Here is a 24,436-nt window from a genome sequence, read left to right as displayed (position 1 = left end):
GTTCCTTCCAAGGATCAGTCTTCCTTCCAAGGGTCAATCTTAGTCCGTGCTAATTCAACCAATTTTGATGATTAAAAAGTTAATAGATTTCAATGTTCAAAATAACTTTTGATCTCTTTGAATTTAACTTAGACCTTTCACTTGAGTTTGCTATTGCAAAAATATATGAGAATAATATGAGAAAGATGTTTCTGCAAAATTCATTTGTATAAGCTATTCTAAACCCAGGTAGAATACAGGATTTTCTTTCCATACTCCTATATTTTAGGATACACTGGGTAAAGATAGCATTCTCATTTTTCTTCTATATTTTCAAAGTGAGAAAGGGACTGAAATACTTGGTCATATAATTCAAGCACTTCAGCCTATTTCTTGTGAAATCCCTATTAAATTGATGTAAATGATCCTTTTTTAAAATTACCATAATATTTAACTCTGCATAAGATGTATTTGAACACTCACATGCAGCATACTCACTCAGTATGCATATCCTGGGATAACTATCCACTAACCTTTCTCCCTCAATGCCAGTCACATCTCTTTCCCACCATAACACCTCCAAGTTGACTACACTTAAGGCGCTGTTGTGAAAAAGCGACTCAAAACAAATGTTTGTTATTTTAAAATTTATATCTAGAACAAACTAAAACTGAATGTATAATCATGCTTTTCAGTATTTTTAAGATAATATTGTCTTGAGATAGTCACTTAGTGATGCTTTATTCATCCAACAAAATTTAAATGACTGTCTACACTGTACCAGGCACTGATGTTGGTCCTGGAGGCAGGCACATCAGTGAACAAAGCTAACCAAATCCTCTGCCCACATGAAGTTCACTTTCTAGTGGGATAAGACAGATGTTTTAAAGAAGACACTGGATGATATGTTAGAAGGCAACGAGTGCTGTGAAGAAAGAGTAGGCTAAGGAAATAGAGTGCTGAGGGGCATATTGCTATTTATTTCCACTCTTTTTTAGATTCTATTCCCATACAGGTCATTACAGAGCATTTAGTAGAGTTCCCCGTGCTATACAGCAAGTTCTTACTAGTTATCTATTTTATATCTAGTAGTGTGTATGTGTCACTCCCAACCTCTTAGTTTATTCCTCCCCTCCTTAACACTCCTCTGTAAACACAAATTTGTCTTCTACATCTGTGATTCTATTTCTTTTTTGTAAATAGGTTTATTTGTACCACTTTTTTTGGGGGGATTCCACATATAAGCGATATTATATGATATTCATCTTTATCTGACTTACTTCACTGCCTATGACAATCTTTAGGTCCATCCATGTCACTGTAGATGGCATCATTTTATTCCTTTTTATGACTGAGTAATATTCCATTACATATATGTACTTCATCTTCTTTGTCCATTCCTCTATCAATGGACATTTAGGCATATTGCAATTTTAAATAGGTCTTGCCAAGAAGATGAATGACTTTGAGTAAAGACTTGAAGGAATCTTTAAACTTCAGATTCAAAATTTGATGTTTTCTTCTTAAATTTTTAATTTTTATTACTGAAATCATTGGGCTGCAAAAAAATTAAACCAATCAATCCTAAAGGAAATTAACTTAAAGGAATAATATTCATTGGAAGGACTGATGCTGAAGCTGAAGCTTCAATATTTTGGCCACTTGATGTGAAGAACCAACACATTGGAAAAGACCCTGATACTGGGAAACACTGAGGGCAGGAAGAGAAGGGGGCAACAGAGGATGATGTTTGGATGGTATCATTGACACAATGGACATGAGTTTGAACAAACTCTGGGGGATAATGAAGGGCAGGGAAGCCTGGTGTGCTACAGTCCATGGGATTGCCAAGAGTCATACATTATTTAGAGACTGAACAACAATAATTGAAATCATGAATGGGAAGGAAAGGGTGAATTATTTTATTAAAGAGAAATCTCTGAATGGAAAGGATGTATTTTTATCTTTGTATTTCCAGGTGTTTCAGAGGTATTCTTCTTGAGGTTTCCTCTATTTTACCATCCGAGCACATATCTGGCCTTTTTACTAAACTGAATGGGAGGGGGACTGAAGACATTTATCCATGTATCTTCAGAGCCGAGCATGGTACTTGGCACATGGTAGGAGCTAAATAATGTGACCTGAAAAATCTACTCTTTTATTGGCATATGCATTTTTAAATTAAACAGTTAGGGACCATGCCATGATAGAGGTCATTTATTTTATAGAACTTATATTTATATAGTCTTTGGTTACTTTTCCTGACATTCTATGAGCGTATAGACTTCTCTTCATTGTCTTCCTTTGCACTTTTAGCATTCAAACTACAAAAGTGCTCTGGTAATATGCATTTAAATGATCATAGTCTAAATCCTAGACTATGCACATTTTTCTACTAGGTCTGAGGCAACTAAAATATCCTTCGATGGTAACAGTGATTTCTTTCAGACTTGTTGGAATGAAATAGCATTTGGGGACCTGTTAGCTAGAAAAGGGGATTCCAAATAATAGCTCTTTGTTCAGAGTATCTCCAGTGATTCATAGATAAGTCAATTGGCACCTATCATTTGAAACTCATCAGAGGCCAATGTAGTTAAGTGGAATATAAAGGGTAGTACAGGCAGTAAACAGAAGACTTGTAACAGTATAATGTGCAGTGGGAAAGAGACTGGAAGATCAATAAAAACTGCAAAAAAGAAGAAAAAATATAATTATAGGGGCAAAAAGACATATTGAACACAATCTCAGGGACTATTTCAGGCAACAATAAATGTCTCCTCAAATATATCTTTAAAAGATGGAATGTAAAGTAGAAAATAGTTCCATGGAGAGAAGAAGAGAAATACCAAGTAGAATTGTAGGAATAGGCTAACAAGAGTTAGATTGCTTATGCTAATTTTTACCTTTCTTTAAAATAATTAGATGGTATCAGGTGGATCAGAGAATTTGAAATTCTTATAGGCGAAGAGGAGCAGTTCAGTTCAGTTGCTCAGTCGTGTCCGACTCTGTGACCCCATGCACTGCAGCAGGCCAGTCTTGCCTGTCCAACATCAACTCCCAGAGCCTACTCAAACTCATGTCCATCGAGCTGGTAATGCCACCTAACCATCTCATCATCTGTCATCCCCTTCTCCTCCTGCCTTCAATCTTTCCCAGCAACAGGGTCTTTTCAAATGAGCCAGTTCTTCGCATCAGGTGGCCAAAGTATTGGAGTTTCAGCTTCAGCATCAGTCCTTCCAATGAATATTCAAGACTGATTTCCTTTAGGAAGGATTGATTGGATCTCCTTGCAGTCCAAGGGACTCTCAAGAGTCTTCTCCAACACCACAGCTCAAAAGCATCAATTCTTTGGTGGTCAGCTTTCTTTATAGTCCAACTTTCATATTCATACATGACTACTGGAAAAACCATAGCTCTGACTAGATGGACCTTTGTTGGCAGATAAGAGGATAAAGAAAAGCAAAGGGAAAAATATAAACAGAGGTATTATTTTAGGCAAGTATGACTGAGTACAGTAGATAAATTGGCATATATAAGACAACTGAAATTTTCAGTTCATGTGCTAAGTTTTGCCAACTAAGTACAGTTAGTTTAGGTTCTAAGAAAGTTAAACATTATTTTAAAAAATATCAGGAGGTAAATGTTTCCTGATTTACCTCTATTTTATGAAAGCATTTGGCTACACATGACTTCCTCAAGAACAGAAAATAATATTTTCAATAGAAATTATTTTTTGACAGTGTATTTCCATGACTTGAAACAAAGGTTTTCATCTGCTGAAATACATCAGAGATACTGAGGACATTTTCCCAATAAATTTACCCCTACTGAGAACCACCACCTTAGACATTTGATTAACTTGTAGTATTCTTTGGAAATGTACTGAACATGATCACTTTTACTTCCTGAAATCATCAGCCTCTGTCCTGAACTACAAATAAAGAATGGTTGATAAATTAAAATGTAAAATAAGAAAATCATATTATTAGAAGTGACATGCAAAGACGATTTCCCAGATAGAAACAGAATTCAGACTGGGTAACTGTGTGTTAAGCCAGTGTCTGTCAGGGAAGTCTTGTTATCATGCATTAATTACATTAATTAATTACATACATTAATTACTTATTGTGCTTTCCTCTGTGCTAATTCCAAAAACTTTTTAGCTTAGTGGCTGAGAAGGTAAATCATGACTATTTAAAGATAATGTCAAGCTTGAGATCTTGAACACTGGTTCCAAGGTTGTAGATATAAGAAAACTTTGCCTCAAAGATTATTTGATAAGTTAGGTGAAGGATAACATACTTTTGGTTAACTCTGCTCATGGAGACTCACACACACACTGATACAAACACATATAAAATATGCCAGATAGCACTTTGTCCAACTTTCTGAAAGGAACTTGTGTACTTTGCAACTAAAGGAGGCATTGTATTTCTAAAGAGAAGTTTACAACAGAAAAATAATGAGGTTTTACCATTTTAACACTTGAAAAGCTGAGTACACTTTGTTAAACTAGAAGAACATAGAAACAGAGGTCTAGAAATCATGTATTGTGTTCCCGTTGTATACCAAGGTTGGTGTGTGTGTGTGTGTGTGTGTGTGTGTGTGTGTGTGTGTGTGGTAAGACTGGAAGTGAGTGGTAGGATAGAAAAGGATTCGACACCATAGGATCCAGAGCTAAAAATGTGAGGAAAGGAAAGGAGAGAATTAGTGTATTTCTATCTTTGATGGCTGCATTTCACCCTTGAAGAGAGAATAGCATCGTGATCGTCCTTACTTAAGTGATTTCAACTCAAGGCCAAATTTGTTTCATTCATATCTTTATTCATTCCCCCAAATTCTGATTATTTGAAGAAATCTCAGATATGATATTAGTCTATCCTTAAGCATTTCAGTATATATCTTAAAAAATGAAAATTCTGGATTCCATGGCTGATTCATAGCAATGTATGACAAAACCCACTGGAAAAAGAAAAATAATAAAAATTAAAAAAAAATAAAATAAAAAAAAATAAAAAAGAAAATTCTTAAAAATATCATCATAATGCCACTCTCTGTCTTAAAAATTACACTGAATACAATAAAATATCAATTTAGTTTCAAATTTCCTCAATTATTGCTGAGATATTTTCCTTTATAGTTTACTTTTAATAAAATCAAAATGTTGGGGGCTTCCCTGGTGGCTCAGTGGTAAAGAATCCATCTGCCAATGCAGAAGACACGACTTCAATCTCTGGCCTGGGAAGATCCCACATGTAGTGGAGCAACGAACCCCTTGGGCCACTATTGAGCCTGGTCTCTGGAGCCTGGGAGCTGCAACTTCTGAGCCTGTGTGCTGTAACTCCAAAGCCTGAGTGCCCTAGAGACTGTGCTCCACAACAAGAGAAACCCCCACAGTGAGAGGCCCAGGCACCGCAATGAAGATAGCTCCTGTGACTAAGTTGTGTCTGAACTCTCTTGAGACACCATGGACTGCAGCCCACCAGGCTCCTCTGCCCATGGGATTCTCCAGGCAAGAATACTGGAGTGGGTTGCCATTTTTGAACTTGCATCTCCTGCATTGGCAGGCAGAGTCTTTAATACTGAGCTACCAGGGAAGCATCCTGGATATAATTAATTCTACTAGAAAGCAAAATGTGATGTATTTTCGGATGTTCCATAGTGCTTGCTTTTGCATCAGTATTCATAGAACAATAAAGTTTTAGTTTCTTTATGATCCTAAAGCTCAGGGAAGGGGCAGCACTTGAGATAAGTTCATCAAACACAAGAGGTCTGTGGAATACAGTTTGATAGAAAACCTTGAATATCCCTTCTAGTTCTCAGCCTCAGAATACTGAAGAGCTGTATGATACAATTCACAGTGTTATTTCTCTTAAGTTATACTTGAGCAAAGCTAGGGAATACCAAGAGGGAAAAGACAGATACAGCATTTCAGCTAAATTGAAGTATTTCTGGGTTATCAATAATTCTACAAGTGGACTGAGGATAGACAAAGTATTGATATGCTTCAGTTCCTCTTTCAAGCAAAACAAAACAGCTGCCAGTGAGAACAGCCATACATTTGAAGAAAAGTGGTCAGTAACAGGATATCAACTTCAAATCCAGAGAGTATGGTTTTATCAAATATACTGTGCATTTATTTAATACATTTGCATATTGTAATTTTGGATTTTTTTTTTTTCAGCTAGTTGTGCTTTATATTTTGTATTCTACTAAGATTCACACATCTGTTTCTTTAGGCACAGACAGCACATATTGTCCTGGAAGATGGAACTAAGATGAAAGGTTACTCCTTTGGCCATCCATCCTCTGTTGCTGGTGAAGTGGTTTTTAATACTGGCCTGGCAGGGTGAGTAATGCTTCTCTTCCAAGGCTTTCTTCTTCTTTGATATAGAGGAATAGCTGGATGATATGACTCATGGTGGGAAGTTGAAATCATCGCATCATCATTATCACACTACACATTATCCTGAAGTTGCCTTGCGCTTGTACACAGCTTGAAACTTGGACACAAACTCCTCCCTGTGGCTGTAAATGAAAGAGAATATAGACACTGGTGTTCCCCTGGTAAAAAAGAACAAAGTTAATTCTAGAAACTTAGGGTACAAAGACACAAGTTATGTTGATATTACCAAGTAGCTTCTGACAGGCAAGGGATCAGCACCAATCTGGTTTAAGGTGAAAACTGAAGCAAGGAAAATGGTGCGTAGTGCACTCTAGTGCCACTCCATTAGTGAAGTGAAGAATCAGCTTTGCACTTCTAATATGAACTACTTTAAGGAGCTAAGGGGCTTCTCAGGTGGTGTTAGTGGTAAAGAAGGTGCCTGCCAATGCAGGAGACATAAGAGACGCTGGTTCAACCTCTGGGTTGGGAAGATCCTCGTGAGGAGGGCATGGCAACCCACTCCAGTATTCTTGCCTGGAGAATCTCATGGACAGAGGAACCTAGTGGGCTATATTCTATAGGGTCACGGAGAATGGGACATGACTGAAGCAACTTAGCACACACACAAAGAGCTAAGAAAGTCTTTAGCTATTTTGTAATTTTGCACTCTATTAAGAAAGATGAAATAATAGATATATTTATTATCTTGAGGTAATCCATGGGAGACCTGGTACATAGATCTGATATTTTCAAAATTTATCAAGTGAGACTGAATTTAGTATTTAAGATCTGCTAATATACACACATCACTGAAGGTAAGAGTTGCTACAGAAATTATGCAGCTGCTTTTATCTAGCCAATAAATGTTCATCTGGCAACCAGGAGGCCGAAGTTCTGGTCTCAGTGCTAATGGTAACTGATGATGTGACATTGTGAAAATCACTCAGGCTTTCTAAGTCTTACTTTCCATATGTAAAGAGTGAGGGAATTGGATCAGCTAGTAATTTATAGCTGGGGATTTAAAAATTATGTCTTAAAAAATTAGGTGGTTTCAAAAAGTTTCCATTAGAGATTCAAAAGAATAAACTGTAAAATAGCTGATGAATTCTTTAGGGAAATTCAGTTAACCTTACCTTATAATGACAAGAAGGCATTGGGTTAACTGATATTGAAGATATTGATTGACCAAGCTTCCATTATATCATTAATGTACGTTCTTCACTAAACTCTTAGTTCCCTGTTTGAAATAAAGAATATTAGATGATTTTTAAAATAGTTCCACTGGTGAGAACATTAAATTACAGAGTATGAAGACTGTTTGCAAAGTTTTGCTTCACCAGGCAATTATTTAAGCCTTTCGACAGCACTAATTACTAGCTGTGTTAATATACCTGCCAACAAACAACTGTTTAATATAGATCAGAATGATGGAGGGCACTAGAGTTTTCTTCTCTGTGATAGATTGCGGGTAATAAATCTTGTCACATCACAAAAGTCAAACAGGACCTGATGGATTAATTTGCTTCCAACACTGCAGTTCTCTAAGACAAGCTGTATTTATTCATTTACTGGAGAGAACATTGTAAGCTTATGTTTAAAGGGAGCAGCCAGTTCTTTTATGGGAAGAAAGAAGAAAGGAAGTAAAATTAAATTAATTAAAGGCTTTTTTTTTTTTTTCATGTAGAAAAAGGCATTCATTAATAAGGTTAGTCCACAGATCCTATTTTCCATTGAGAAATGCTGCTTTCCTTCACTGGGTGGCTCACCCAGTAAGGTGCTTGATAAGGGAGTTATTTTGTTTTTCATCAGCAAGATACGCATTTATATTGTGTGTAACCCTTGGTTTAAAAAATTATTAGTTCCTGACAGGTCAGAGGCATTTGAGAAATTAGCTGATGGGGGTGTGGGTAAGTGTAAATATCACAGCACTTTTGTCACCTAAGAGTTTGCTGAGCTGAGAGACAATTCTGTCGACAAGGGAGTTCTGGGAGGGGTTAGTCTGGGTGGGGTAGAAGAATTCATGTTGACTACTGCCGGAGCTGAACTTCATTGGTTTTGAGGTTGTCATTCTGTCCCCCTCAGCACCTAAATCCACTTTCAATAGTAATCTATAAGAAAGATTAGGTTTAACTCGTTCTGTGGGAAGTAAAAATGTAGGAGAGTGGAAAAAGTCTCATTGCAGTGTATTTCAAAATATGGAATAGCTATAGATAGATCCTGAATAATATTTCATATTATTAAGAATAAACATTTTATATATAATTTTATTTATATATAGAACAGAAACAAGAATACATGTATTCTTATTTTTTCCCTCCTTACACTTTAAAATAAAGCCCTCTGCATTTATTCTTAATTCCATATCCTTACTTTAAAATAGTTACTTGGAATCTTTTAATTTGGAAGACAGAAATGCTTTTGATCAATTTTTGTGGCATTCATTTTATTCTATAAAAAAAAATCAAACATATACTATCAATAATAACTTGATAATTATCAAACATATACCTCTCTATAACTAAAGTATTTAAAAATAAATGTTATTAATTTTTTTCATAAAAAATAAGTTAATATTTTAAATATTCAATAAATTTTAACAAACATATATACCCAGACAGCCACCATTGATATAATCAGTATGTTCTCCAGTATGCTAAAAGATAAAAAGACTTTTCAACTTTTGACAGTTAATATTTTGGCAAAACTGTCATCCATCAGTAGTAAATATCAGTTTGGACTCACTCATATCTGGTACTTGGGGAATCTTTGGGAATTAAAATACCTGCAAACATTAAATAGAGCAATATTGGGATGGGGGACACATGTGCACCCATGGCTGATTCATGTTAATGTATGGCAAAAACCACTACAATATTGTGAAGTAATTAGCCTCCAATTAAAATAAATAGATTAACTTAAAAGATTAATACCTTATGAAGAATCTTTCAAGGTATTAAAAATTTAAGAAACTGAGGGAGTAGAAAATTAAATAAGAATATGCCATAGTACTTAACAGTCTTTTCATATCAGTCATATCATGGGATACGTTTCCATATTTTACTGTAAAATTTCCCTAAGTTTGGCAAAATCTAGAGACAAGCTTGTAAGATTTTGTTCTCATGTTCTTTAATTTTCAAGGGTCAAATAAATCAGATTATGTATGCAGAATCGGAATAAATTAGATCAAGTATACAAATCAAGAATTTGTTGGTAATTTTTTGGTATCTTTACTCAGGTACCCAGAAGCTCTTACTGACCCTGCTTACAAGGGGCAGATTCTTACCATGGCCAATCCTATTGTTGGGAATGGTGGAGTGCCTGACACTGCTGCGCTGGATGAACTGGGACTCAGCAAATATTTGGAATCTGATGGAATTAAGGTAGTACCAGTGATGACTATTTAAAAAGTATAGTTGATTTATTTTAAGAACCTAGGTTGGACAAAGTTTCAGCCTCTGTCCTGTAGTAAAAGTAATTAAATTTATAGTCTCAATCTCATTCCTAGGTATATGAGAATAAGTTTTAGCATGGAGCTATTCTGAATTTCATTTCTCAGGGCACTTTGTATTCATTCTTAATGCTGTGGATGAAATGTGACTTCATTTGGAAAAATGTTATAAGTTCAGATAACAGCAATGCTACAAGAATTTGTATTGAATCACTTTTTAAAAGGATTTTAAGAATCAACTCTGTATCAGTTATTTATCTTTTAAATCTTACTCGCTATGGGAGATAAATAAAAGATAACTTGTATGCCAGCCTAAAAGTAAAAGTAAATACAATGAAAATTTCCTATTATAATGTAAATTTGATTACTATCATGGGGATATGAACCATATAAACTATTCAAAAATGTATACAGGGTGCTGAGAAGGGAGATCTAGTTTAGCCTCCTGATTTGGCAAACCAGGTAAGACTGTCCCCCACATGAAAACTAAGGTAGTGACTATATATCTTTAAAATAATTTTTTTAATCATATTTTGTTCTTCAAGTCTCCAAAATTTTAAGCATTTTATTGGTAGGTAATAAAAAATCTGAGCTGACTCAAGTTACAAGAGTTGGATAGCATTTTGTGATCACTTTCAAAAACTGACTGCCTGTCTTTCTAGGTTGCAGGTTTGCTGGTGCTAAATTATAGTGATGACTACCACCACTGGCTGGCTACCAAGAGTCTAGGACAGTGGCTACGGGAAGAAAAGGTGAGAAATATCCAGCAACCAGCATCACCTAAGGATGATTGGTGGGGTCCTAGAAAGTTGGGAAGGTGTATGTAATTGCAAAGGGCCAAACAGATGAGGCAGATCACACACTTTGGGATCATTTTGTTTCAGAGTACTTCCTTCTGTTACTACAGGCTGAATGTCCAGAACTCGTTCTTTAAACAGAGGAATTTATCAGTTCAGTTAGTCAGTCATGTCCAACTCTTTGCAACTCCATGGACTGCGGCACACCAGGCTTGCCTGTCCATCACCAACTCCGAAGCCTAATCAAACTCATGTCCATTGAGTCAGTGATGCCATCCAACCATCTCATCCACTGTTGTCCCTTTCTCCTCCTGTCTTCAATCTTTCCCAGCATCAGAATCTTTTCCAATGAGTCAGTTCTTTGCATCAGGTGGCCAGAGATTTGGAGTTTCAGCTTCAGCATCTGTCCTTCCAATGAATATTCAGGACTGATTTCCTTTAGGGTTAACTGTTTGGATCTCCTTGCAGTCCAAGGGACTCTCAAGAGTTTTCTCCAACACCACAGTAAAAAGCAACAATTCTTCTGTGCTAAGCTTTCTTTACAGTCCAACTCTCGCATCCATACTTGACCACTGGAAAAACCATAGCTTTGAGTAGATGGACCTTGACTAAGTAATGTCCGTTCTTTTTAATATGCTGTCTAGGTTGGTCATAAGTTTCCTTCCAAGAAGCAAGCATCTTTTAATTTCGTGGCTGCAGTCACCATCTGCAGTGATTTTGGAGCCCAAAATAATAAAGTCTCTCACTGTTTCCACTGTTTCCCCATCTATTTGCCATGAAGTGATGGGAACAGATGCCATGATCTTAGTTTTCTGAATGTTGAGTTTTAAGCCAACTTTTTCACTCTCCTCTTTCACTTTCATCAAGAGGCTCTTTAGTTCTTCTTTGCTTTCTGCCATAAGGGTGGTGTCATCTGCATATCTGAGGTTATTGATTCCAGCTTGTGCTTCATCCAGCCCAGCATTTCACATGATGTATTCTGCATATAAGTTAAATAAGCAGGGTGACAATATACAGCCTTGACATACTCCTTTCCCTATTTGGAACCATTCTGTTTTTCCATGTCCAGTTCTAACGGTTGCTTCCTGACCTGCATACAGGTTTCTCAAGAGGCAGGTCAAGTCGTCTGGTATTTCCATCTCTTTAAGAAGTTTTCCACAGTTTATTGTGATCCACAATGTCAAAGGCTTTGGTGTAGTAAATAAAGCAGAAGTAGATGTTTTTTCTGAAACTCTCTTGCTGTTTTGATGATCCAGCGGATGTTAGCCATTTGACCTCTGGTTGCTCTGCCTTTTCTACGTCCAGCTTGAACATCTGGAAGTTCACGGTTCACATACTGTTGAAGCCTGGTTTGCAGAATTTTGAGCATTACTTTGCTAGCGTGTGAGATTATATTTTCAGTTTATCCACTAGGTGGCACTCATACATGCTTGGTGAAAATGAAAGTCGCTGAGTCGTGTCCAACTCTGTGCGACCCCCATTGACTATATAGGTCCATGGAATTCTCCAGGCCAGAATACTGGAGTGGTTAGCCTTTCCCTTCTCCAGGGGATCTTCCCAACCCAGGGATTGAACCCAGGTCTCCAGCATTGCAGGTGATTCTTTAGCAGCTGAACCACAAGGGAAGCTGAAGAATACTGGAGTGGGTAGCCTATCCCTTCTCCGGGAGATCTTCCTCACCCAGAAATCAAAGTGAGGTCTCCTGCATTGCAGGTGGATTCTTTACCAACTGAGCTACCAGGGAAGCCTTTCTCAATCTGCAAAGGGGTTAGAGAAAATTTTAGAATTCTCTGTAGTCTGGAACAACTTAACTACTCCTTCCCGTTTTAACCAGGATCTAGATATGTAACTTGTGCCATAGATTCTAGTACCAGCTCAGTCATTAACTAGCTGTGTGACCTTGCTCTGGTCATGCAATCATACCATACTTTCTTAATTTTAGTTTTTAATGAGTGTGAACAAACAGATTGCCATCAAGTCTTTTTGGGCTTAAAGGTTATGACTCAATGACATATTTGGATATCATCTCATTTGAAGTAATAAGTGAAAAATGTTACTAACTTTACCTTGCATGCTAAGTCGCTTCAGTCATGTCTGACTTTTTGCAACCCTATGGACTGTAGCCCACCAGGCTCCTCTCTCCATGGCATTCTGCAGGCAAGAATACTAGAGTGGGTTTCCATGCCCTCCTCCAGGGAATCTTCCCCACCCAGGGATCGAACCCACGTCTCTTATGTCTCCTGCATTGGCAGGCAGGTTCTTTACCACTAGTGCCACCTGGGAAACCCTATATCTGCCTTTCTTTGAGTATTATTTTCTAATCAAATAAGAGTATTCTCCTGGGTTGAATGTCAGACATACTTAGAATAATTAGAGATAATGGACCTGCTATATTATACTTCATTTCTACCATTATAATAGCTGCTTTTTCTTAAGTTGCTATTGGGCCTCTAATTGATAGAATATTAACCTGAAAAAATTCTGACACTCCGATGAGCATCTACCACATGTGTATGCTTAGATGCTCAGTCGTGTCTGATTCTTTGTGACCCTATGCACTGTAGCCCGCGACGCTCCTCTGTCCATGGGATTCTCCAGGCAAGAATACTGGAGTGGGGTGCCATTCCCTTCTCCAGGGGGATTTTCCCAACCCAGGGATCGAACCCAGATCTCCTGCATTGCAGGCAGTTTCTTTACCATCTGAGCCACCAGGGAAGCCCAAACATCTACTAACTGGGGCTCAATGTTGCCTCTTCCTAACAAATAAAAAAAATATTGACCTTAGTTTCCTGGATATCATTACTGCTAAATGTTAATAGAGATAATAAAACATCTTTATGATCTCCCAGGTCTTTTCTAGTTTCTTTCAATCATTGTCTGAATTTACCTGTTTGTAGTTGTCATTAATGTTTCCTTCGTGTTATGTCGGCACCTGATATTATAGCTGCTTTGTGTCAGAATTAATAGTTTAAGTATAACCCATGGTTTGTTAGCTTGTTTTAAAAATGTGCCTTGAGTCTTCTTCCATAATCATTGACACATAGAGTAGAACAGGGTCTAAAATTATAGCCAGTTTACCTCCTTCTATGGACGGGTGAGGGAAGGCACCTTGCTCATACATCACTCAGATAACTGGCTGAAGAAAAAAGAACTAGAATCTATTTCCTCATTCTTAACTCTGCTCTTTCCCATTTTACCTATGGGGAATATGTTCTAAGACCCCCTGTGGATGCCTGAAACTATGGATAGTACCAAATCCTATATATAATAATATGGCAGAAAGTGAAGAAGAACTAAAGAGCCTCTTGATGAAAGTGAAAGAGGAGAGTGAAAAAGTTGGCTTAAAACTCAACATTCAGAAAACTAACTTCATGGCAAATAGATAAGGAAACAATGGAAACAGTGAGAGATTTTATTTTGGGGGGCTCCAAAATCACTGCAGATGGTGACTGCAGCCACGAAATTAAAAGATGCTTGCTCCTTGGAAGAAAAGCTATGTTCAACCTAGACAGCATATTAAAAAGCAGATTCATTACTTTGCCAACAAAGGTCTGTCTACTCAAAGCTATGGTTTTTTCAGTAGTCACGTATGGATGAGAGTTGGACTATAAAGAAAGCTGAGCACCGAAGAATTTATTCTTTTGACTGTGGTGTTGACGAAGACTCTTGGGAGTCCCTTGGACTGCAAGGAGATTAAACCAGTTAACCCTAAAGGAAATCAGTCCCGAATATTCATTGGAAGGACTGATGCTGAAGCTGAAACTCCAATACTCTGGCCACCTGATGCAAAGAACTGATTCATTGGAAAAGACCCTGATGCTGGAGAAGATTGAAGGTGGGAGGAGAAGGGGACAATAGAGGATGAGATGGTTGGATGGCATCACTGACTCGAGGGACATGAGTTTGATTAGGCTCTGGGAGTTGGTGGTGGACAGGCAAGCCTGGTGTGCTGCAGTCCATGGGGTCTCAAAGAGTTGGATATGACTGAGCGACTGAACTGAACGGATATATATGCTAATGCCGTATTTTTTCTTGTATATACATACCTATGACAAACTTTGATTTATAAATTAGGCACAGTAAAGGAATATCTGAATTTCCAGCATCACTACTTTTGTGCTTTGGAGCTAGTATTAAGTTAAATAGGGCTCTTTGAACTCAGCACTGAGATATTGCGGCCATAAACCTGGTAATTCAGTTGGCTACTAAATGACTCAAGGTGGGATTCGTTGGACAAAGCGGTGGTTCACATACACTATTCAGAATGGTACACAATTGAAACCTTATGAATTGTTTATTTATGAAATTTTCCATTAAAAAATATTTTTAGACTATTGGCAATAGCAGGTAACTGAAACCACAGAAAGCAAAACTGGATATGAGGGATAGATACCACGTCTATCCTTATCTAATCTAGTCAACCAATATCACTGATGAACATAGATGCAAAAATCCTTAACAAAATTCTAGCAAACAGAATCCAACAACATATTAAAAAAATCATACACCATGACCAAGTGGGCTTTATCCCAGGAATGCAAGGATTCTTTAATATCCACAAATCAATCAATGTAATACACCACATTAACAAATTGAAAGATAAAAACCATATGATTATCTCAATAGATGCAGAGAAAGCCTTTGACAAAATTCAACACTCATTTATGATTAAAACTCTCCAAAAAGCAGGAATAGAAGGAACATACCTCAACATAATAAAAGCTATATATGACAAACCCACAGCAAGCATCACCCTCAATGGTGAAAAATTGAAAGCATTTCCCCTGAAATCAGGAACAAGACAAGGGTGCCCACTCTCACCACTACTATTCAACATCGTGTTGGAAGTTTTGGCCACAGCAATCAGAGCAGAAAAAGAAGTAAAAGGAATCCAGATAGGAAAAGAAGAAGTGAAACTCTCACTGTTTGCAGATGACATGATCCTCTACATAGAAAACCCTAAAGACTCTACCAGAAAATTACTAGAGCTAATCAATGAATATAGTAAAGTTGCAGGATATAAAATTAACACACAGAAATCCCTTGCATTCCTATATACTAACAATGAGGAAACAGAAAGAGAAATTAAGGAAACAATACCATTCACCATTGCAACAAAAAGAATAAAATACTTAGGAGTATATCTACCTAAAGAAACAAAAGACCTATACACAGAAAACTATAAAACACTGATGAAAGAAATCAAAGAGGACACAAACAGATGGAGAAACATACCGTGTTCATGGATTGGAAGAATCAATATTGTCAAAATGGCTATTCTACCCAAAGCAATCTATAGATTCAATGCAATCCCTATCAAGCTACCAACGGTATTTTTCACAGAACTAGACCAAAGAATTTCACAATTTGTATGGAAATACAAAAAACCTCGAATAGCCAAAGTAATCTTGAGAAAGAAGAATGGAGCTGGAGGAATCAACCTGCCTGACTTCAGACTCTACTACAAAGCCACAGTCATCAAGACAGTATGGTACTGGCACAAAGACAGAAATATAGATCAATGGAACAGAATAGAAAGCCCAGAGATAAATCCACGAACCTATGGACACCTTATCTTTGACAAAGGAGGCAAGGATATACAATGGAAAAAAGACAACCTCTTTAACAAGTGGTGCTGGGAAAACTGGTCAACCACTTGTAAAAGAATGAAACTAGAACACTTTCTAACACCATATACAAAAATAAACTCAAAATGGATTAAAGATCTAAATGTAAGACCAGAAACTATAAAACTCTTAGAGGAGAACATAGGCAAAAAGCTCTCCGACATAAATCACAGCAAGATCCTCTATGACCCACCTCCCAGAATATTGGAAATAAAAGCAAAACTAAACAAATGGGACCTAATGAAACTTAAAAGCTTTTGCACTACAAAGGAAACTATAAGTAAGGTGAAAAGACAGCCCTCAGATTGGGAGAAAATAATCGCAAATGAAGCAACAGACAAAGGATTCATCTCAAAAATATACAAGCAACTCCTGAAGCTCAATTCCAGAAAAATAAATGACCCAATCAAAAACTGGGCCAAAGAACTAAACAGACATTTCTCCAAAGAAGACATACAGATGGCTAACAAACACAGGAAAAGATGCTCAACATCACTCATTATTAGAGAAATGCAAATCAAAACCACAATGAGGTACCATTACACGTCAGTCAGGATGGCTGCTATCCAAAAGTCTACAAGCAATAAATGCTGGAGAGGGTGTGGAGAAAAGGGAACCCTCTTACACTGTTGGTGGGAATGCAAACTAGTACAGCCGCTATGGAAAACAGTGTGGAGATTTCTTAAAAAACTGGAAATAGAACTGCCATATGACCCAGCAATCCCACTTCTGGGCATACACACCAAGGAAACCAGATCTGAAAGAGACACATGCACCCCAATGTTCATCGCAGCACTGTTTATAATAGCCAGGACATGGAAGCAACCTAGATGCCCATCAGCAGATGAATGGATAAGGAAGCTGTGGTACATATACACCATGGAATATTACTCAGCCGTTAAAAAGAATTCATTTGAATCAATTCTAATGAGATGGATGAAACTGGAGCCCATTATACAGAGTGAAGTAAGCCAGAAAGATAAAGAACATTACAGCATACTAACACATATATATGGAATTTAGAAAGATGGTAACGATAACCCTATATGCAAAACAGAAAAAGAGACACAGAAATACAGAACAGACTTTTGAACTCTGTGGGAGAAGGTGAGGGTGGGATGTTTCAAAAGAACAGCATGTATATTATCTATGGTGAAACAGATCACCAGCCCAGGTGGGATGCATGAGACAAGTGCTCGGGCCTGGTGCACTGGGAAGACCCAGAGGAATCGGGTGGAGAGGGAGGTGGGAGGGGGGATCGGGATGGGGAATACATGTAAATCTATGGCTGATTCATATCAATGTATGACAAAATCCCCCCCAAAATAAATAAATAAATAAATCATATATCGCATCAAAAAAAAAAAAAAAAGAAACAAAATCAAGTTGAGGTGTTGCCTGATTGACTAATAGACTAGGCAAAATTTAACAGAGGTGCTTATTAAGGAAACTCTGGGGGGTGGTGAAGGACAGGGAAGCCTGATGTTCTGCAGTCCACAGGGTCACAAAGAGTTGGCCACACCTGAGTGGCCGGACAACTAGAACAACCTCCAGGTAAACCCACTGATTGCCTCCTACGTGCCAGAAGCATGGCTTTGCATATAATTTATGTAATTTTGCTTATGAAGTTCACTTCACAAATTCTGTCATTTTAAAATATACATGTATATATAAAATTGTCTTACGTGTTTAATATCCTGGATTAAAAGCAACAAAACTGTAGAAGAAGATTGATGTTCAGAATTTCTCATTTTTCATTCTGAGGAATGGTCTGGGTATTAAGAGTCCTGTGCTCAACAAGAACAGCAATTTACCTTGTTCTCACAACACAGTCACGCTAGATCTGAAGAAAGAAGGAGTAGGGAAATTATTTACTGCTCAAGTAGATAGATGATGTTAAGTTGGCAACTTGAAAACACTAAGCTGGACCTAATTTCCTCCAATTTTACTGTCACTACATTTTTTTTTTTCTCCACAGGTCCCTGCAATTTATGGAGTGGATACAAGAATGCTGACTAAAATAATTAGAGATAAGGTATTGTAATCATATTTAGCCAAATCTATGTTTATATATATGTTTATGTATACACAGATACATATATATGTATACATATATACATGTATACATATGTATATATATGCATACATATGCACACATACATACATATATACACATACATACATATGCATATATACACACATATGTATGTATATATACATGTATACATATACATAGATATATGTATACATGTATACATACATATGTATGTTTTTTCTCAGTGCCCAGGTAACCCATTGGTATGTAAAAGAACAAATCCAGCCCATTTCTGTCATTTGGGTCTCTGTCATCCTGTTTTACTTTTTCAAAGTTACTTGATGTAACTTTCAAGACTGAATACTTGATTGGGATGTTTGTTCATGAGTGGTTTTGAGATTAATTCCCTCAGCAGTAGCTAACTGAGTGCCCACTCTATGCTCACCATCCCAAGTAAAGTCTTGGTGATTCAGCTCATGTGATAGGGTCAGTGAAACAAGTGGAGAAGGTAACTAGATGCATAAGAATGTTGCCTAAATTGAATACCTACCTGCTGAAAAATGCAAACCACAAAGTGTACAGCACTAGGGCTGTTATCTGTTTAGTCTTTTTGAAGGAGTTTGTGAAATTTGTGAGTGTATTAAATGAGCCCTCTATGTGCTACCTCGATTAGTCTTTCTTAAAATTGTTCCAGTGACCAAGATGAAGGTAAGTTTGTCTATTGCTTTTCTATCTGCTTGCTGAAATATTTGACCCTTGCTCTGAGAATGTCTCATCACCGTCTGCTTCCTCCTCCTTGTAATAAGAGGTGGACACTTTTTTCTCACATGAAACCTTCATATCCCAGACCAGAAAGAAACTTTATCTCAGGAATGTTAACTAAATACCCTAAATGCCATTAGAGGTTTCTCATTATATTCTATATATTTTCTTGAAAAAGAAAGGAAGATACAGTTTTCAAAGTGAAAAAGGTTCTCCAAGAAAATCTGTTGTAGATTCCTTATTAGAATACATATGGACTCAGGATCTCTATAAACAGAAAGAAAGCTTTAAAAATAAGAACATGGCCACATACTTATGACCAGAAGGAAGACAGAGAGAATGTTTGCAATCCTTCTACTCTACCTCTGATTTCATTCCCTCCTCCATGATTTTCTTGAGAATAAATGTTCTAGATTATTTATGCAGATTATACATCCCAGGTGGACTTTTGCATTTTCTTAGCCCAATGATGTTGTGGGAGCAGTAAACAATGATGAGAGTGCCAGATGAGAGGGGGAATGAAATTGGGAAATTCAATATAAGCTGTAGAATTGGCAGATTGGATACAATATAGGCAGGCTTAGTAATTTGGGAAAATATAAGACCATATTATGCTTTTCATGTGATTTATTAGTTTAAGGTGAACCTTGCTTTATCAATGGAGTAGAAAATGGCAACTCACTCCAGTATTCTTGTCTGGAAAAATTCCATGAACAGAGGACACTGGTGGACTGCAGTCCCTGAAGTCTCGAAAAGTCGGACATGACTGAGCACTGCTTTTATTAGAGGTAGTTAGGTTTTCAAAATCTGGCTGAATAGATTAGCAGGACAAAATAGTAGTACTGCCTATTATATTTGATTATGAGTAATATGGGCTCATATTAAAAATGTATGTTGTAGCTTTTAGTTCTCTGAGTCTTAGGTTGAAGAGTAAGGGTGTTTTTCATTCAGCATGCTTTAAGTAAAAGGGAATAAGAACTGAAAACCAAATTTTAAAATTAGGGATCCATAAATATAGTCAAGGAATTCTGTGATTTGGACTATAAAAGTAAGTGGAGACCACCATGAAACTTAATAATCCAGTATGGAAGTGAAAGGTGGTTTTCACTGTCTTTCCCAGAGTTTGAGATGGTACTCTGGTTGTAATAATCACACTGAAATAACCATCTGGATGAGCTGCTAGCATCAACTCACTCCCAAGTTACTTCTTCTCCTAAGAAATATGTTTCAGAGGGAAATAAAGACTTTCTTCTCTACCTTCAGTGCAACAATTTCCTTGGAGACAAGCAAATCAGTAAATTATTTTGATCTCCTCCCCCTCTCAATAAAGTCTTCGTTACAAAACATAATATGCCATTTTTTAAAAATCTTTTCCCCTCTCAATAAAGTCTTCATTACTAAACATAATATACCATGTGTCTAAATAGGTCAAACTAGATTTACTGACAAATAAGCTAATCTCAGGATAGCAAAGAATAATATGAAAACATTTGCCATGTTCTGGCTAGCAAGGCTAATTTGTGAAAACTTTATAGAAGGTTAAGCCTTCTCTAAAGTTCAAGCCCTTATTAGCATATAAAAAAATGAAACTTTCATCGCCATTTCTCAAAGTTTGTGACTTATACAACATTTCACATTTTTTTTTTTTTGCGTGTGAATTTTACTGTTTAAAAATATTCCCATTCTTTTTCAGTTTTCAGCAAGTTTTAGATTTCCTTTCTTTTTCTCAATCTATTATCTTGCCACATCTCCAACGAAATAGTTTTAGGTCATAAGTACACTAAATACTCTGATTTGCACTTCCTGGCAATCCAAATTCTGTTATCCTTTGACTTTGCTTACCCCAGGTGACTCTCTCAGCCCTAAAAGAAGTAATTTTACTTCTGAGCATGTTTTCCAAAATGTACCATGCAAACTGCTTCATCTTTTCAAGTTGAGAAGATGAAGATCTGCTGATGGTTATGAGTAGTTATAAAGACATTGAAATATTGGAGCAGCTGTATAAGTTCCTGTGAATTTATCCTGCCAGCGCCTGCATCATCGCCCCCTGCTAACTGTCTAATTTTTTAATTTGATAGGGTACCATGCTTGGGAAGATTGAATTTGAAGGTCAGTCTGTGGATTTTGTGGATCCAAATAAGCAAAATTTGATTGCTGAGGTTTCAACCAAGGTGAGAGCTTTTCCTTCATATTTTGTGGTTTTATTTTATTCCCTTTAGATCTTCCTATTCTGTAATATCAAAATCTACATTTAAGCAAAAATCATCTTCCACAAGCATCAGAATTGAAGGGAAAGTGGTTATAAATTGATATATTGCAAAAGCAGTGCATTTAAAGTTAGCAACTTCTACTTATAGGGAACTTGCATGGCTTGATTTAGAGTCTGTTTACTATTATTTTAATTTTTCTTATTTCTTTTTGTGGTTCCTTCACTCAAGACTTTAAAATATCAAATACAAGGGCCATTCAACTGCCAGATAGGTACAGTGACAATCAGTAGTCAGAGCTAATGGTCTGCTAGAGAGTTGAGAGCAGTTTATAGAATTCAGACACACTATTATAATGAGGATCTGAGGTTATTTTGTGCAGGGAAAAGAATTCCTGTGCACACCGAAAATTTAGTGTATTATACCTCACTTCAAAAATTAGTGTTCCTCATGACGGCTGTACCACTCGAAAGTGAGATATGTATATTGTATATTTATAAGAAGGCATAGAATACATCCAACTATTCTACGAAATCAATACCTGTGTTGATATTGATTAAAGTTGTGAGTCTCTTGGGCTATAGTTTCTGTTCTTGGGGACCATAGAGTTTGGTGGGCTATGCAAACAAGCTATCATCATGGAGCAAATATTATAATAAATGCTGTCTTTGGAATGTGCACAAGGCATCATAAGGTCATGTGTGGGGAAACATCCAGTTAAAGAGGTAGATTAGGGTAGTCCCTGCAGAGGATTCAGGCTTGTCCTGAGACATAAAGAATAAGTCAGTAGATGGAGAACTAGGAGAGCTTTGTTTTAGGCAGAGGAAATGGCATGTGTTGAAATGCACAGAAGCATGAAACAATACGGTGTGTTTGAAAAGTTATGCTTAATTCAGTGTGTCTGACCAACAGGTTCACAAATACAGCTGTTCACATTTGGCTAAAGTTGAGTGGAGATGGACAGGGCTAGAGCTAGAGGGTTTAGTATTATTGACTCAATGAATCAACTGAACTCCAAAATCAGCAACATTTTGGAGCAAAGTAAACTGGAATAAAGAGCAAGTAACTAGAAAGTTATTGCAGTTAATTCAGACAAAAGTCATGAAAGCTCAGACTGACCAGCAATAGCAGGAAAAGAAACAGCAAGATGGTTTAGACAAATAGGAGAAAGAAATAGGGGGCTTCCCAGGTGACACTAGTGGTAAAGAGCCTGCTTGCCAATGCAGGAGACATAAGAGATGTGGGTTTGATTCCTAGGTCGGGAAGATTCCCTGGAGGAGAGCATGGCAACCCACTCCAGTATTCTTGCCTAGAGAATCCCATGGACAGAGAAGCGTGGCAGGCTACAGTCCATAGGGTCACACAGAGTTGGACACAACTGAAGCGACTTAGCACGCACCTAAACAAATAGGAGATAGAGATTTCAACACACTTCCCTATGAGGACTTCCCTGGTGGCTCAGACTGTAAAGCGTCTGCCTACAATGCTGGAGACCCAAGTTCAATTCTTGGGTCAGGAAAATCTCCTGGAGAAGGAAATGGCAACCCACTCCAGTATTCTTGCCTGGAAAATCCCACGGACGGAGGAGCCTACAATGGGGTTGCAAAGAGTTGGACATGACTGAGTGACTTCACTTCACTTCACTTCACTTTCCTATGAAGAGATGAAACAGAGTGATAGAGGGCTATTTTTATAGAATTTTATTAGAGTTTAGAACTAACTTGGGGTAGCATTTCCTGAATGTGAGAAGCACTGGCCTGGAGAAAGTCACCTTAAAAAAATTCTATGGTCAAATAAGGTTGAAAAACACTGCATAATGTATTTCTCTCTTGGAGAGTCCTAGCAAATTCATGTATTCCTGTTTCTATGAGGTCTTGCTTACTCGTGTCATTCTGTATGGAGGGTATATGGTACACTTGTGAAGAGACCAGGTTGCAAATATCATCTAAAACTTTTAAGAAACTTCGAAATCATCCTAAATTCAGAATGTGTTTGCTGACTCTTGAAGCTGGAACCAGTGAAGGCACCCAGCCCTCTAGGCTTTCTCTCTCTCTATTTCTATTATTTCTTCTTTTATGACTTTGGGGAACTGCTTCTTGGGTAAATGCCTGTGAAAATGGATCTGACTCCAAGCCGTGCTTAAAACGTACATAATGATTATGATATGCTCTGGGATCCTTTTATGAAGTCTACCATTTAAATGCAAATGATTGCACGGTAACCTAAAGGGACCAGTGGTCTACACTAGTTTAGCAATTCCTCTGACTCAGACTGATTTTATCCATTAGCCCCACTTCCTAAACTTAATGCACAATAGCTCTACCTCATCCAAACTTCATTGCAAGTTGAGGATCAAGAGGTGTTTAAAGCATGATGTATCTATTATTACATCTGTTAGTGCTGAATCAGGCAATAATACTTGGAAATTCCATTGCTACTGGTTGTTAATGAGGCAAAACATGGGAAAAAATATTTGTTAATTATGGAAGCAACAAATTTCTTAGGGATAATTGTTATTACTGTAATCACATTTGATACCAAATAGCAAAATACTTTGTTCTCATGAACAAGATAGAATTTGTGGCATTTGCTATGTCTTTCTTACAAACTGATTGTTAACTGCCAGCCATTCCCTAGTAGTTAGCTATCAATCTGTTACTAAGTGCAGAGCATCCTGAGACGTGTTTGTGATATTGCTGTGTTGCTCATAGTTGGACCTTCCCCCTGACTCTGGTTTTTAAAACGGCAGGCTGTCAAGGTGTACGGCAAAGGAAATCCCGTGAAAGTGGTAGCTGTAGACTGTGGGATAAAAAACAATGTGATCCGCTTATTAGTAAAGGTGAGTAATTTGTTCCATCTCAAGGATGGGGGTGTGTAATACTGATCATTGGTATTAATCTGATTTTCTCTGTTTCAGAGAAAGCTTGTATACTTTCTCAGAATGTCGGATGATATAGTCTCGCTGCCTTTGGTCTGTGAGATAATACATTTATCCCTGTTAAAATTAGAGATGTAGATTGTTATTAAAAACCTTTGTGATTAGTGGCAACCAAATTGGACAGCATATACATAGATGCTTTGGTTTCCTTGAAATAAATTTTGACTTTTTCATAAAAAAAAAAAAATGCTCAAAGGCTACAACACACAGAAGAAAATGATGACTGTTCTTTTCACTTACTGATTGATATTCTGATAC

At 37.2% G+C, this 24,436-nt stretch overlaps 1 protein-coding gene across 3 annotated transcripts in view; it reads left to right on the top strand.

The window, feature by feature from the left end:
• Positions 1 to 24,436, top strand: part of CPS1 (carbamoyl-phosphate synthase 1) — a 193,325-nt gene that overhangs the window by 68,855 nt on the left and 100,034 nt on the right. For all 3 annotated transcript variants that reach the window (XM_061148837.1, XM_061148838.1, XM_061148834.1), the window contains exons 3-8: positions 6,219 to 6,328; positions 9,600 to 9,744; positions 10,475 to 10,564; positions 18,215 to 18,271; positions 21,112 to 21,204; positions 23,990 to 24,079. In XM_061148837.1, coding sequence (XP_061004820.1) covers positions 6,219 to 6,328; positions 9,600 to 9,744; positions 10,475 to 10,564; positions 18,215 to 18,271; positions 21,112 to 21,204; positions 23,990 to 24,079 — 585 coding nt within the window. The remainder of the gene's footprint in view (positions 1 to 6,218; positions 6,329 to 9,599; positions 9,745 to 10,474; positions 10,565 to 18,214; positions 18,272 to 21,111; positions 21,205 to 23,989; positions 24,080 to 24,436) is intronic.

The sequence above is a fragment of the Dama dama genome, chromosome 8, assembly GCF_033118175.1.
Source record: "Dama dama isolate Ldn47 chromosome 8, ASM3311817v1, whole genome shotgun sequence".
NCBI classification, from domain to species: Eukaryota; Metazoa; Chordata; class Mammalia; order Artiodactyla; family Cervidae; genus Dama; species Dama dama.
This window is presented reverse-complemented; position numbering and strand designations above follow the sequence as displayed.